This window comes from Sphaeramia orbicularis, chromosome 2 (genome assembly GCF_902148855.1).
Source record: "Sphaeramia orbicularis chromosome 2, fSphaOr1.1, whole genome shotgun sequence".
Taxonomy (NCBI): domain Eukaryota; kingdom Metazoa; phylum Chordata; class Actinopteri; order Kurtiformes; family Apogonidae; genus Sphaeramia; species Sphaeramia orbicularis.
The window spans coordinates 10515043-10528249 of NC_043958.1; the positions used below are offsets into that span (position 1 = coordinate 10515043).

A 13207-nucleotide genomic window follows, 5' to 3' on the forward strand; every position below is an offset into this window, starting at 1 on the left:
AAGTTTTTACATTTTGCTTTGTATTTGTTTTGCATTTTGTGACATATTTATTTACTTATTTTGATCTGGTATCGTAATGGTTTTGCATCATTTTGTCAGGTATATATTTACCTAGGTTTTGTTTGTTTTTTTACTTCCTGGATATGTAGTTTTGCACTTGGTTTTGTATTCATTTTGTATTATCTTTGGATGTATTTTGTTTGATTTGTCTGACTTTACAGCTAGTTGTGTATGGCTAACCACTAAGGCTATTATTATTTAGAAGAGGGCAGGAAATATTAATATGAATAAGATTTTCTTCACCCTGCTCCTTTTTTGAGCATGGGTGTGCACGTTTGTTCACCTGATGATTACTGAATGTCTGCTGATGAAATGCACAATCATGAATGAAATAAACAAAATGAATGACTGAATGAAAACTGCACTTTTGTTTCTTACAAATTTCAGGTTTTTCAGGTTATTCACATGGATTGTTTGTAAATGTAAATATTTTCATAATTTAATGTTTTTTATTGCACTAAAACAAAAAGAAAGTTGTCATTATCTATGGGTTATGATGCTATTACATTAGTGGTCCGACCCACTTGAGATCCATTTGGGCTTTGTGGCCCCTGGAAGAAATAAGTTTGACACCCCGGCTCTAGGTAGTGTTGCTCTGCTGCTTCGTACTTTTGTTGCCATGAAGCAAAGGATTACTGGCACTTCACATTGATATAAGTTCTTAGAGAGTAAAGTAGTGTTTTCTGAGAGATTAAAGGGAAATAAAACAAAAAAAGTGGGGCTGTTTGAGAGCTGCTTTCAGTCCCAAATGGTGGAAAAGTAGCTCTTTTGTAGTTGTAGCTCTTTGTTTTAAGCTCTAAAAGTTGGCAACAGTACCCCCGGTCTAAGTTAGATCTAAGACCTCTGTTACCGTGGTAACAGTCTGTGCTCATTCTGGGATGCCCGGGCAGCGGTTGTCTATCTTGGCTGAAAACTAAAAAGAACCGAGCCGTCAGAAATCAGCCGGTCTGAGTCGGTGTTTGCTTCAAACATGGTTTTCTCTCTCAGTGTATCTGGGTTATCCTGGAGCTACTTGTTTATAAGTTTAACTTCAGTTTAATTTATGAGTTTTATCTGTTTGTTGGTACTTTGTTTTGATAGGTGCCCCACAACTATGGTAGATGTTTATGACTAATATAGACAGCTACACTAAAAAATGGCACCAACTAGAATAAAAAGGCCATGACCTTTCATAAATTTGCAGTTTATTCCTGTTGTAGAAAGATAAATGAAGGGAGGAACATTTTTAATGATTATTTTTAACTATTCTGTGTCTGGGTAAAGTTTTCACAGCCAGGCACTATTTTTTTCCAGACTGCATTTATATCATGAATGAATTTTGCCAGTAAAATATCCTGTAATTGTTAAAATTCTTCTGAAAGTAAAAGTTTTCTGTCAAAAGAGCGCTGAGAAGGCTGGACAAATTCATCCAGAATTCAAAGCAAAATTAGTCCTGCATGAGAAAATTAACCCTAAAAAATCTACAACTATTTTTATGGTGACTTCCCAAATGATTTTTAATCTTTCTCGAAGTGATTTATAGCCATTTATTGCAATATTATTTTATGAATTTTGCACTTTTCAGCTAAAATCTGGTATTTTCTTATATTTAATTCACTGATGATGTAGATGTTTATAAAATTTAAGATTAAATTCAAAGGCTATCATATCAAAACAGAACAAATATATCACTAATTGGACATAAAACAGGCGTCTACAACCACTGTCGTTAGTCAAACTCCATGGGTGTTACTGGCAAATCAAAGATGCAGATGATGACGGTGTTTCCACGGTAACTACGGAGCCTGAGAACGTCAGACTGGCTCATATCTGATGAAAAACTTCATTTTACCTGAATTATTAAAGTATATCGATCGGATTAGTGGTTGAAAAGTTATTACACATTTTAGATCGGTAGTTGTTTTTGGCTGCTGGCTGTTGTGTAGCTCTGTCAAGGTTAAACTCCTTTAGAAACAGATGCATCAGACTGCCTTTATATCTCATCTACTTGAAATCTGCTGCATCGAAGGTCTGTTCTTGTGGAAATGACTATATATGATCACATCAGCGCCCTTAGAAATGATCCTCAACGAGGTCATGTGATAATATAACAACACAAAAGAGTGGATTTCTGCCATAAACCCCCTCCATCTCTCTCTTATTTCTAATCCTGGTCCATTTGTCCCCCTGTCCGTTCGTCCGTCCATGCTACTGTATGCTGCAGGCGGGGCAGCACGCCTCCCTCCGGTCCGGCAGAGGGCAGAAGTCCATCTGCCTGACGATCTCGGCGAACAGCTCGTCCACCATGGTCTTGCTCTTAGCCGAGGTCTCCATGAAGGGGCATCCCCAGTCCTCGGCCAAGGCCTGTCCCTCGCTGGGGGACACCTCCCGCTCGTCCTCCAGGTCCACCTTATTCCCCACCAGCACCACAGGCACCTGCTGGTACCTGCAAATGAGATGGAGAATTAAAAAAAAAAAAAAAAAATCACACGTTTTGGAAATCTGCCGCCTCCCCTGCTGTTATTTTTGTTGCAGATTTCGGGAGCTGAGGGACAACGCAGTAGGGGAACGGAGACTATAAACTCAGAGACAGCGTGTGTGCAGCGTTGGCCTACATACTGTATTTATTAGAAACAATACAGGTTTTTCCAACAATGCACAATGGAGCCAGAAGAGAGGGATAAACACAGCTAGTGCTTTCAGTTCCAGCTTCCCAAGAGGCTTCCATCACTGCCTGGGTGTCTAATATCAGGAGGCGCTCCCATTAGAAAACTGTCATCCATTAAAAAAAACAGTACCCATGATGCTCTATTTATTCCTAAATGCATGTATCTGTGTGGCATGCGAGCTGTACATTTAATGGCTCCTTATTGTTGTAGAAAATCATTAGCTCCTCACTTTGCATCATTTCCATCACGCACTAAGCATGTCTTAACGGATCAAAAGCTCTCTACGTCGGCGTGCGGCTGACGAACGCGGCCCTTTTCCCCGTGAGCCATCGATACAAGGAAGCCACGCTGGGGAGAGTAATGGAATAGGTTATTGAATAATTGAATGAAGCTAATGTGCTGCTCACACACGGGTGGGGGCCTCAGACCTCAGTATTTTCTACTTCATATTTGGGTGCTTCTATGAAACTGGTCCCTAAAAACAGGACATGGGGACTAAAAATTAAAAACAAAATGGAGACTGATGTTATGAAGCAAGTTTGGAAGCACTTTGGGGTCTGTTTTAGAAATAAATACTTACTGACATAAAAGAAAAATAATTTTTCGGATAAAACACATTTTTACATTAATTTTATCCAAAAATCTGTGTGTAACACAAAAAGGACACGAAAATTACGCACGACTATTTTTTCAAATATCTTTTCATTCTCTCACAGGTTCATTTTGAATATTGAACTAATTATTCCAGGCAGAGTGTTTCACAAAAATGACTGCTGTTGCAGCATCATTCGTGATTTATATGTGTTTAAATGGGCAGGTTCTGCATGGAACACCAGTGGACACGATGGGTTACACGCGAAACCTGGAATGAGACTGCTGATTTATGAAAAACCCACATGTCTGGATTAGAAAAACCACTAGGATCCTCAAATTTAACACAGTGTCTTAATTTAACACAGCGCTATATAAGACCATTTACAGCCATGTTTTCCAGATCAAACGCACTGACGCCGATGTAGCTTTTCACGTCCGAAATTTGGTCCTATTTCTGGCCCCAGTATTTATTAAAAATTCATTTATTTTCGGATGGCTCAGAGCAAGTGTATAATTTTTTGCATTTATCTGAGGTCGTCATTTGGTACGTCCTGGGGGGAAATATGTCTACATTTTTGTTTTATTATTGGGTCTAAAAAGCTGGTACTGAAATGAACCCAGTTTCATAGAACAACCCATTTAGCAACAACAACAACAAAAAAAAAACTATGGCAAACTGCAACACAACTCTTGTTATTCTGTTTTTAATTAAATCCAGCTCAATACTGCTTTTTCTGTTTTCAATCATACCGTACGTACTGCCAGATGGAAAGGGTGACACACAGTACAATTACATTAAAGCAGTGAAAACTTCAGGAATTATTTTAGGAAAATGATCATTGAGGGACTTCTCTTTTATGTTTTTATTCTATAAATAAATCACTCAGTTGGATGCTGTTAATTCGGATTTAAGGTTTATCACTGGTCACAACTACAGTCCTTATTATTGTGAATTGTACACCAAAACTGGGTGGAGCACTTATTGTTTTTTTTTTTTTTTTTTTTACCTCCATACATCACTGCATTACTATGTTTTAATACAAACATATTCCGTAAAATGTGCTGTAATGAGTTTATTCATTGTCACATGATCTCGGAGAATCTAGTTTTACTCACAGAACAGCAGCAGAAAAAGCTATTTAAAATCATAATTTCACCACATTTTACTCATAAATGTTCTTAATCTAGCTCATTTAAATGGTTCAAATCACTTTTACTGGTTCTACTTTTTATTGAGTCTTTATTTTTCTTTAATCAGCGGTGATTTTCCATATTTTGAGTGTAATAACTGTCTAATTCTATGCGTTAGGTTTCCATCAACGTCAGTATTTTCCTGTGTTTTACTGATTATACGTCTATATTAAGATCCAGTCTGGAAATATGTGAAGTATGCACAACATTAAAACAATAGTGGTTGTATTTAGTGTGACCTCCCTTTGCACTTAACGTGTCTTTTTATTACATTCATTTTCTTATGTTCTATACCAGGTTTCATTCAACAAATGTCACATGTTTCTAACTGTTTGTGCTGCTTCTTGTCCTGGGGTCAGAGGTCACACGAAATAGCGACATTAACCTTTAGAACCTCATTTAGCTCAGTTTTTTTGTGTGTCTTTTAAGGCTGTGCACATATTTCCTGTATTTTTTTGTTGTTGTTGTATCATAAGAAAAGAGAATGATAAATAAATATGTATGTTAATTTCAACCCTGCAAAAGCAACAAAGCTAAAGATTTTTTTTTGTTTTGCTCCAATTAGCATTTCCCATCAACAGTGATTTTTGGTATTTTGAGTGTAATAACTGTCTAATTCTATGCGTTAGGTTTCTATCAATATCAGTATTTTTTTGTGTTTTACTGATTATATGTCGATATCAAGATCCAGTCTGGATATTTGTGAAGTACAGCATTAAAACTATAGTAGTCGTATTTAGTGTGACTTCCCTTTGCACTTAACATGTCTTTAACCCTTTTATTCAGACAATATGAGATGTATTGCATTTATTTTATTGATTTCTTTATTTATTGCTTTAATTTTCCTCACACTAAATAGTCATTGTAACCTTTAGAATCCATTTAGCTCAGTTTTTTGTGTATTTTAAGGCTGTGCACATATTTCCTGTATGTTTTGTTGTATCAGAAGACAAGAGAATGAGAAATAAATATGCATGTGCTTTTTAACCCTGCAAAAACAACAAAGCTTAAGGTTTTTTATTGCTTCAATTAACATCATTATTCCTTGTGTTTAATTAGACTGATTATATTACAAATGAGGCATTCAACTTGATATATTCAGAGATTAAATAAACGTAATATATATAATTTTGCTCAAGATAATGTGGTATTACTGAGGTATTTAAACCACTGTAGCTCAGGTCAGCACTAATGATACTAACAAATGAGTGCGACGTGTGATGCAAAAACAGGCTGTGCAGGTTATTCGCACTAAAGAAACAGAATTTAACATCAAACTGCTGGGAAAGACAGGCTCTCCACATAATCAATACGAGGAAATCAGAGTCTGTCATATCTGGTAAGTGATCCATAAGCCTCTGTGCTTGAACAATCATCCAGTGTACATAAGGCTTCTGTATAAATACACTGGCAGCCTTCTATCTTCTGTACAAGTCGAACCAATCCTCATCGATTGATGTTCTCCACATGGACAGAGATGGGCAGGGTGTCAGTTAAACACCATGAAAATGCATATTTGACTTGAAAATTCGGATATTTCAGGGTTTTGTGATTGATATTTTTGCAGGGTAGGAAAAAATAACATGCAATTTGTCATTTTTTTTAAACATACATTAAAATACATGTCATTTTATTCTCAAATATACAGTTTTATTCCCATTATTAAACTGTAGAAACCTCCTCCATGTTTAATTGTTGTCTTTTATTACCATTTTTCAAAGCACTCGTACCGTTTTTACTTGAATTTGCTGTATTTTTGCAGTCTGTCACTTGTAACACGGTGCATTTTGCTGTGGATTTAGATCTGTTGGAGGTCTGGGGTTTGTTGTTAAGGCTTACATGAAACCACAAAATAAGGCAATGTAGGACGGCTTCAGGCATTTTCGGGACTGAGAGGATTTTTGATGCCGTTGCATATTTCTAAGCTTTCTATGGGTCCAGTATGTTGTACATGTCTGGAAAAAAAGATGATGGGAAAAAAGAACATTATTAAAATCTGTCCTCACTACACACTCGACTTCATTCCATGGATTTGTAGTAAAAACACTGGACAACAGAATCCTATTTAAATGATTTCTAAAGCTACACAGATTACTATCTTATTATTATATATATTTTTCCCTTTTTCCTTTTTTACCCCCCCTCCCCGAAGGGGACACAAGGGGTATTGTTTTTGGTTTGGTTTGTTTCTTTGTTTGTTTGTTAACACTCTAGCAGCAAAACTATTGGTTGAATTCATACCAAATTGGGTTTATAGACTGCCAGTGACCCAGAATAGATGTCACTACATTGAGGGAAAAATAGGTCAAAGTTTGGGTTTTTTATGAATTAAAAAACAAAAAAAACATTTACTCATAATGAACGAAATTTTACATGTCTGTAGCAGTAAAACTACTGGTTGAATTCATACCAAATTGGGTTTATAGATTGCCAGTGACCCAGAACAGATGTGATTACATTTTGGGAAAGTAAATCAAAGTTAAAATTTTTATGAATCTTTAAAGTCTTTTTTCTTCTCCCATTTACTTAGAATGGGCAAAATTTTACGTCTATAAAAACATCAATTTTGTTTAAATTTACTTCAAACTTGGCACATATATAGAGGCATTTGATATGCTGACATCAGCACATGCATAGACATGATGACATCAGCTGGATCGATGCCAAAATCAGATACAATACATGCAAGGGGCGGGGCTTGTTGTGCCTGGCACCACTTGTTTTCTTATGGAGTTTATATATGAAAAGTTGAAGAGTAACTAACTACATATGGAAATCTTGCTTGTGATACTATTCATATCAATCAATAAAGCAGCAAAGGTTGCAAGTAGCTAAAAAAAAACAGATTTAACTGCAGTAAAATCGAAAAAATTAGTAGCTTTCAAGACCTATCCCTCTTTCAACTGCAAACCAGACTAGATCTGATGTCCCTCATACCTGTGTGATAATACTTGTATTATAACATACAAGTAATAAAAACATAATAAAGTAAAAAAAAACACAAAAAACCCCATAATATAGTATAATACTTGTATGCCATGCTCTAGTAGTGTCAATTTGCTGTCTAGATAAGTTTTAATGGTATTGCACTATACATTTAATTTTGTAACTTTATGTATATTTATGTTCATTTTTATTTATTCATGCATTTACTGTCTCCTCTTTGTAAACCTTGATACATAAAAATGTGGCTGGGGGGTTGGGGCTGGGGTTACTATGTTCATATTTTATGTCTATGTTCACTTTGTATAGATGTACTGTGATTCTAACATTCAAAATGCAAATAAATATATGTAAAAAAAAAAAAAAAAAAAAGACTGGTGTCTGTATAGTTCTATACATTTTCTTGTAAACTGGGTGAAGTAATGTTTGAAAAACACACAAAGACACTGAGTTTCCAATCCGCAGTAATACAGTCAGACCCCTCTTTGCTCTGATAGCAAATATTTCATTTCCGTTCGACGCCCTTCATGTTTTCTCTGATTAAAGAACTGCAGAATGTCAATTACAGAGGGTATATATTCTCACAACAGGTAATGGCACAGATCACCTAATAGCCTCCACCATCAGTCATTCCTAAGTGCATTCCAGGCCTGGATTATTGATCTGCTGGTGCTCCTGAGAAATGGGCTCTTATCTACAAATTGGTGGCCTGCTGCCACGCCGCTCAGCTGGGAGAAGAGCTGAGGCGTGGAAAAGAGCTGGCAGGGTGTCACTGAGCGAACCGAGGCCAGAGAGCTGCAGGGGCAAGGAGTGTTTGGGGGTGGATGAGTGGGGTGGTGGAAAACTCCAACAGCTGAAATGTTCCTGAGCTTCACCTCTGACCTACTGGATAAAAACACCAGCGAGGGTTGAAATAACACCAGCAACTTTCTATAGTGTTTTCCCTCTAAACTCTTCGCTCTTTGACATTTGTTCCCCCGTAGTGAACTCAAACAAACACCCAAGCAGCAGCTGACCTCAGTGGGCCAAGCATCTCGCACGGCCTGTGTGTGTTCGGAGTGGAAAGGGTGCGAAGTGTGAACAAGGAGAGCACCACGCCGACAAATGCAATCTGACAGCCTTGCAGGAGAAACTCTATATATAACTACAAAGACACAGGGAGAGCCAGCTTCTCTGGGGTGCGGGGAGTTTGTGCCGAGCTTGTTTTGTTGCAGCATCAAACCAGCATTCCCCTCCCTCCTCGCCAGATGAGGAGAGGCTGCAACTGTTCGCCACAGCACGAACAAAACCTGCCCTGCGGGATTTATGGACTGATACCATGTTTTCACGACAGATCTGTCACTCAGTGTTTGGGGCTTAAACGCTGCAGATAAAAGAATAAGTGCATTAAGGTCTTTCCAGCCGGGGGGCTCAATATCCCAGAGCAGAACTTGACCGACTGAAGTAATTTTAAAAGTAATTATGTGCCAGCGATGGTCTTTATAGATTTACAAAAGGTCAGACATTGGTTTTCAGCTGGTTTCATTACCTGCAAACGTCCGAAAAATGAATTGCGGCACCTTTAAAGGTACAAAATATTTTAAAAAATAACATGTTTTTTTAATGTCTGATGTGTCAATGCCTCATAACATACAGTAGTGTGCAAAAGTTCCAGATTAAATCAGGTTTGTTGGTTTAGTGAAGTTCTAATGACCACACATATGCATTTCTCAATCTCTGTATTAAGATCCAATCTGATATATGTGAAGTACAGCTGCGGAAAAAATTATTAGACCATCAAAAGTCATCAGAAACAATGGTTTTGCAATCCAGTACTGACTCCTGTGTGTATCATGTGACTAAAACAGACAGAAAAGAAAACATGGAATGCCTAAAAGCACTTTTTTTGTCAGTACAATGCCATAGCTATTGATGTAAGAACTGAAGTGATTTTGGTTATTATCAAGAAAACCATGGAAAATGGATAGATATCAACTCTGAAATTAAACTCTTGTGAGATATTTTTGTTGTTATCATTATATTTGTCCAAACAAATGTATCTTTAGTTGTACCAGGCATTAAAATGAACAAGACATGGAAAAAAACTAATAGTTTTTTCTGCGACTGTATGTACAGCAGTAAATAGTGATAATACTTAATACTTTAACCTTTAGAACACATTTAGTTCAGTTCATTTTGTGTCTTTTAAGGCTGCGCACATATTTCCTGTATTTTCTTGTTGTATCTGAAGAAAAGAAAATGAAAAATATGCTCATTTCAATCCTGCAAAAACAACAAAACTAAACATAGACTGAGACTCTAACACAGTACTGTACACTAAACCTGGTACACATGATACAATTTGGGAGTGTCCCAGACCAAAGATGAGAAAAAGCAGCAATCATTTTAGCTGAGGCAAAAAAAAAAAAAAAAAAAAAAAAAAAAAATTCAAAAAACGGTCGTGGTCCTACATCACAAAAGATGGATGTTTGTGCAACCAAAGACTGTATGGGACAAAATACTGACAACAGTCGCTTTTCCACTGACCCTAAAATTGTGCGAATATAGCTTGCACATAAAAATGTACCAAATGGAAAAACAACAATTTCACCAAAAACTTGTTTTCCGATGAAAAGTTTTTGAGCTGACAAGAGGTGGTTTTTCAGGCATAGCGCAAATGGTATATCACACAAAACTGCAATGGAAAGACCTTTTTCTGCAACTAGAGTCACGTGAATAAAAAAAAAAAAAAAAAAAAAAGGATGTTGATGAACATTACAACAAGCGAAGAAGAAGAGTTTTAAAAGAAACATATGTTGGTATGTGTGGACACACCAGGAAACCAAATCATTTTTAATTTAATACAAGATAGAAGGATAATATGTAATAATAATAATGAATATATCTGTAAATCAAGACAATATTTACATTTGTCGTCCTGTTTATGGAATGACTTCTTGTGTCATCTCACAATAATAAATAAACAAATCATCGCATTTCGGATTTAATGGAAAAACTGACATTACGCACATCTGTTTTTCAACATTTACTAAATATTGGTAAAGTTTTCCGCAGATGTCCAATGGAAAAGCGCCTCATGTGAAGCTACTACTACCTATGTGTACTAAACAACCAATAGAAAGACAATGAAACAACATATTAATCAATGACTTTATGTCACTAAAACTACTTTTTTTGTTGACCATTCCAAATTGCCTTCCTTTTCTGAGCAACTGGGTCCATATTCTGTTCCTTCCAGTCCATTTTTTCCCCATACTATTGCAACAGCACCATCAATAGTTTAGCTTCACTTTTTACATCTATACCAGCACAGGTACATGGCCCGCACAGGTGACGTTTAATTCTTGTATCTTTATTTTCATGATAGCCTGAGATTCAGTTTTATCACTGTATATTCTGCAAATGTGTCATACACAAGTTTAATGAGTAATACATACTGTGGAGTGTAACTGCTGATGAACTTATAACACTGTAAAAAATTACTGTAGAATTAACGCAAAAAAGTTCTAAAATTGCAACATAAAAAATGGTAAATGATAATGCAATGCAAAGTTTGAGAAAATAAAACAATGTGGTGCCGTTTAAACTACAAGACCATAATGTTGAAATAACAGCCTATCCTCATACTTTTTTAATTTTTTATTGAAAAGTAATAAAAAAAAGTACATTTAACATTTGAAACATGTAAATATCACTGAAATCCCATGTTAAATCTACATGTTTAAAATGTTGAAGCTACATGTTACTCCATAAATATGTTTATGGTTTTATGTGTTTTTTTTACAGTATTGTTCTGGTCGCCACAGCTGCCAGTTTTTTCCCGTAAAAACAACGGGATTTTTTTTTACAGTGTTGGCCAGTGTGGAAGAGCCTTTAAACAATCAACACATTCCCAAACTGTCTAAGTTGACTACATCCATCACAACAATGGCCTATGCACTAATATCTATATAAAAGCCTCAATAAAAGCTCTTAATGTACATTTGTGAGATCCCAAACAGCATTAACCATGTACTGAGCTGCTACAATGTAATGTAGTGTAATTTAAGCACAAATCTCCATTATCACTAATAAAAGTATACTGTAAATCAGTTTTTGTGACTCGTAATCATTTCAAAATGTAGCGTTGAAACCCTGTTTTGTAAGTAATGCGTCACCATTACACTGTATAATATCCTTATGGCTTGTAAGCAGTGGTTGCCAGTGATTATGTGCTGTTTTTACTGCACATACATATGCATATAAAGCAGGAGAAAATGACACAAACGGCAAACTCGCTGTTGTTCCAGTACAAGAGTTGGCAGCCGTGCCTTATGGGAATTATCGGCACAGTTGGAATGCATCTTTAACCAATCAGACCTCTTGGCTACAGGATCCAGCTGTATGAATATGCAGCTTTTTGTTTTGAAAAATGGGATAAATTCATGGGAAAGGAGTCCGATCGGATTAAAGGAACAGACAACAGCAGGTGGCTGCAAACGTCCGCCTACAAACTCGATTCATTTCAACTGTGTTGCTTGTAAAAGGATGTGGCATCCTGAATGAGGTGTTGTATGTTTGACCTTTAGAAACACACAAAAACTAAACTGCCTTTAGCCTCCGCAGGGTGTTATTCCAACTGTTGGGAAAAAGGCAAACAACACAAACCCTCCCACACACAGAGAAGCACTGTTTATAAGTCACTAAAAAAAAAAAAAAAAAAAAAAAAAAAGATGGGTTCTACATTTTCCACTCGGCCTCTGGGTACAACAGTCTTATTAAGCCTACCTGCTGTGCTAAATAGCTCTAGTGACTTCACATCCCCACTTTTACAAGCCCCATAGCACCGGCAAACACACATACAGATTACAAAAGAACAGTCAGGCATCTCCAACATGAAGCCCTCCTACCCCACAGCCCCCTCTTTGCTCTCTGCATCTGCTGGTAATTAGCAGTTGGAGCAGATACAGTGCGCGACAGCCAACCCAACGCATGTATCTGCTTGTACATCGGACAGAAACATCACAGAACCTACAGGGCCCACGCTCTGTTAACTCCCAAAGGGCGTTAATGGAGAAGAACAAAGCATCTGCAGCTCATGTTTCTACAGCGCTTTAGCATCGAAGCTAATACATGAGAGAGACAAGAGGGAAGAAGAAAGAAAAACAAAGGAAACAAAAAACAAACCACAAGCATTCCTTATGATAAACAGTCAGAGGAGGCCTGCACAGCAGATGGAGAAAAGCTCGTTTCTTGATAAAAGCCTTCATTTCCATCCTTAATGGTCCAGCCCAGGTCTTGACATAATCAAATTTTCTCCACTTGAGATGCAAACACACTATGGTCAGAGTTAACGGACAAGTCTTCCTTTGTTGTATTATGCCCACTGCTCTGCAAAGTTAAGTTATGCAAAGTGAGAAATACATCTGTGACATTTTCCTGAGACTGTAACGAGACTTCCCTGAAAGGTAAACTCATAATAAGTAGTGCCTACAACAGCAGAAACTATGCAAAATGCACTACTGTGGAAAGCAACAGCAAAATACACAGTATACAAACCTCTAAAACGCATCAGTGTTTGTTTATTAGTATGTTTTTACTCTTTTACCTTCCTGTCAGACAGTGCTTTCCAATAAGGCAACCAACAACCACACTCCTTTGACAAAAACAGCCATTTTACATCAGAAAATGACGGTTGCTGGTCTAGTTTGTTTGTATATGATGCAATTTTCTAGTGTTTCATTCATTTTAGTGTAGACCCCTTAAACCTTAACCTCCTGAGACCCAGGAAA

At 36.9% G+C, this 13207-nt stretch overlaps 1 protein-coding gene across 2 annotated transcripts in view; it reads right to left on the reverse strand.

The window, feature by feature from the left end:
• Positions 1-674: 674 nt before the first annotated feature.
• The window catches only part of LOC115431459 (ras-related protein Rap-2a-like), a 38064-nt gene continuing 25531 nt past the window's right edge, over positions 675-13207 (reverse strand). For both annotated transcript variants that reach the window (XM_030151837.1, XM_030151846.1), the window contains one exon: positions 675-2485. In XM_030151837.1, coding sequence (XP_030007697.1) covers positions 2248-2485 — 238 coding nt within the window. In that variant the 3' untranslated portion in view covers positions 675-2247. The remainder of the gene's footprint in view (positions 2486-13207) is intronic.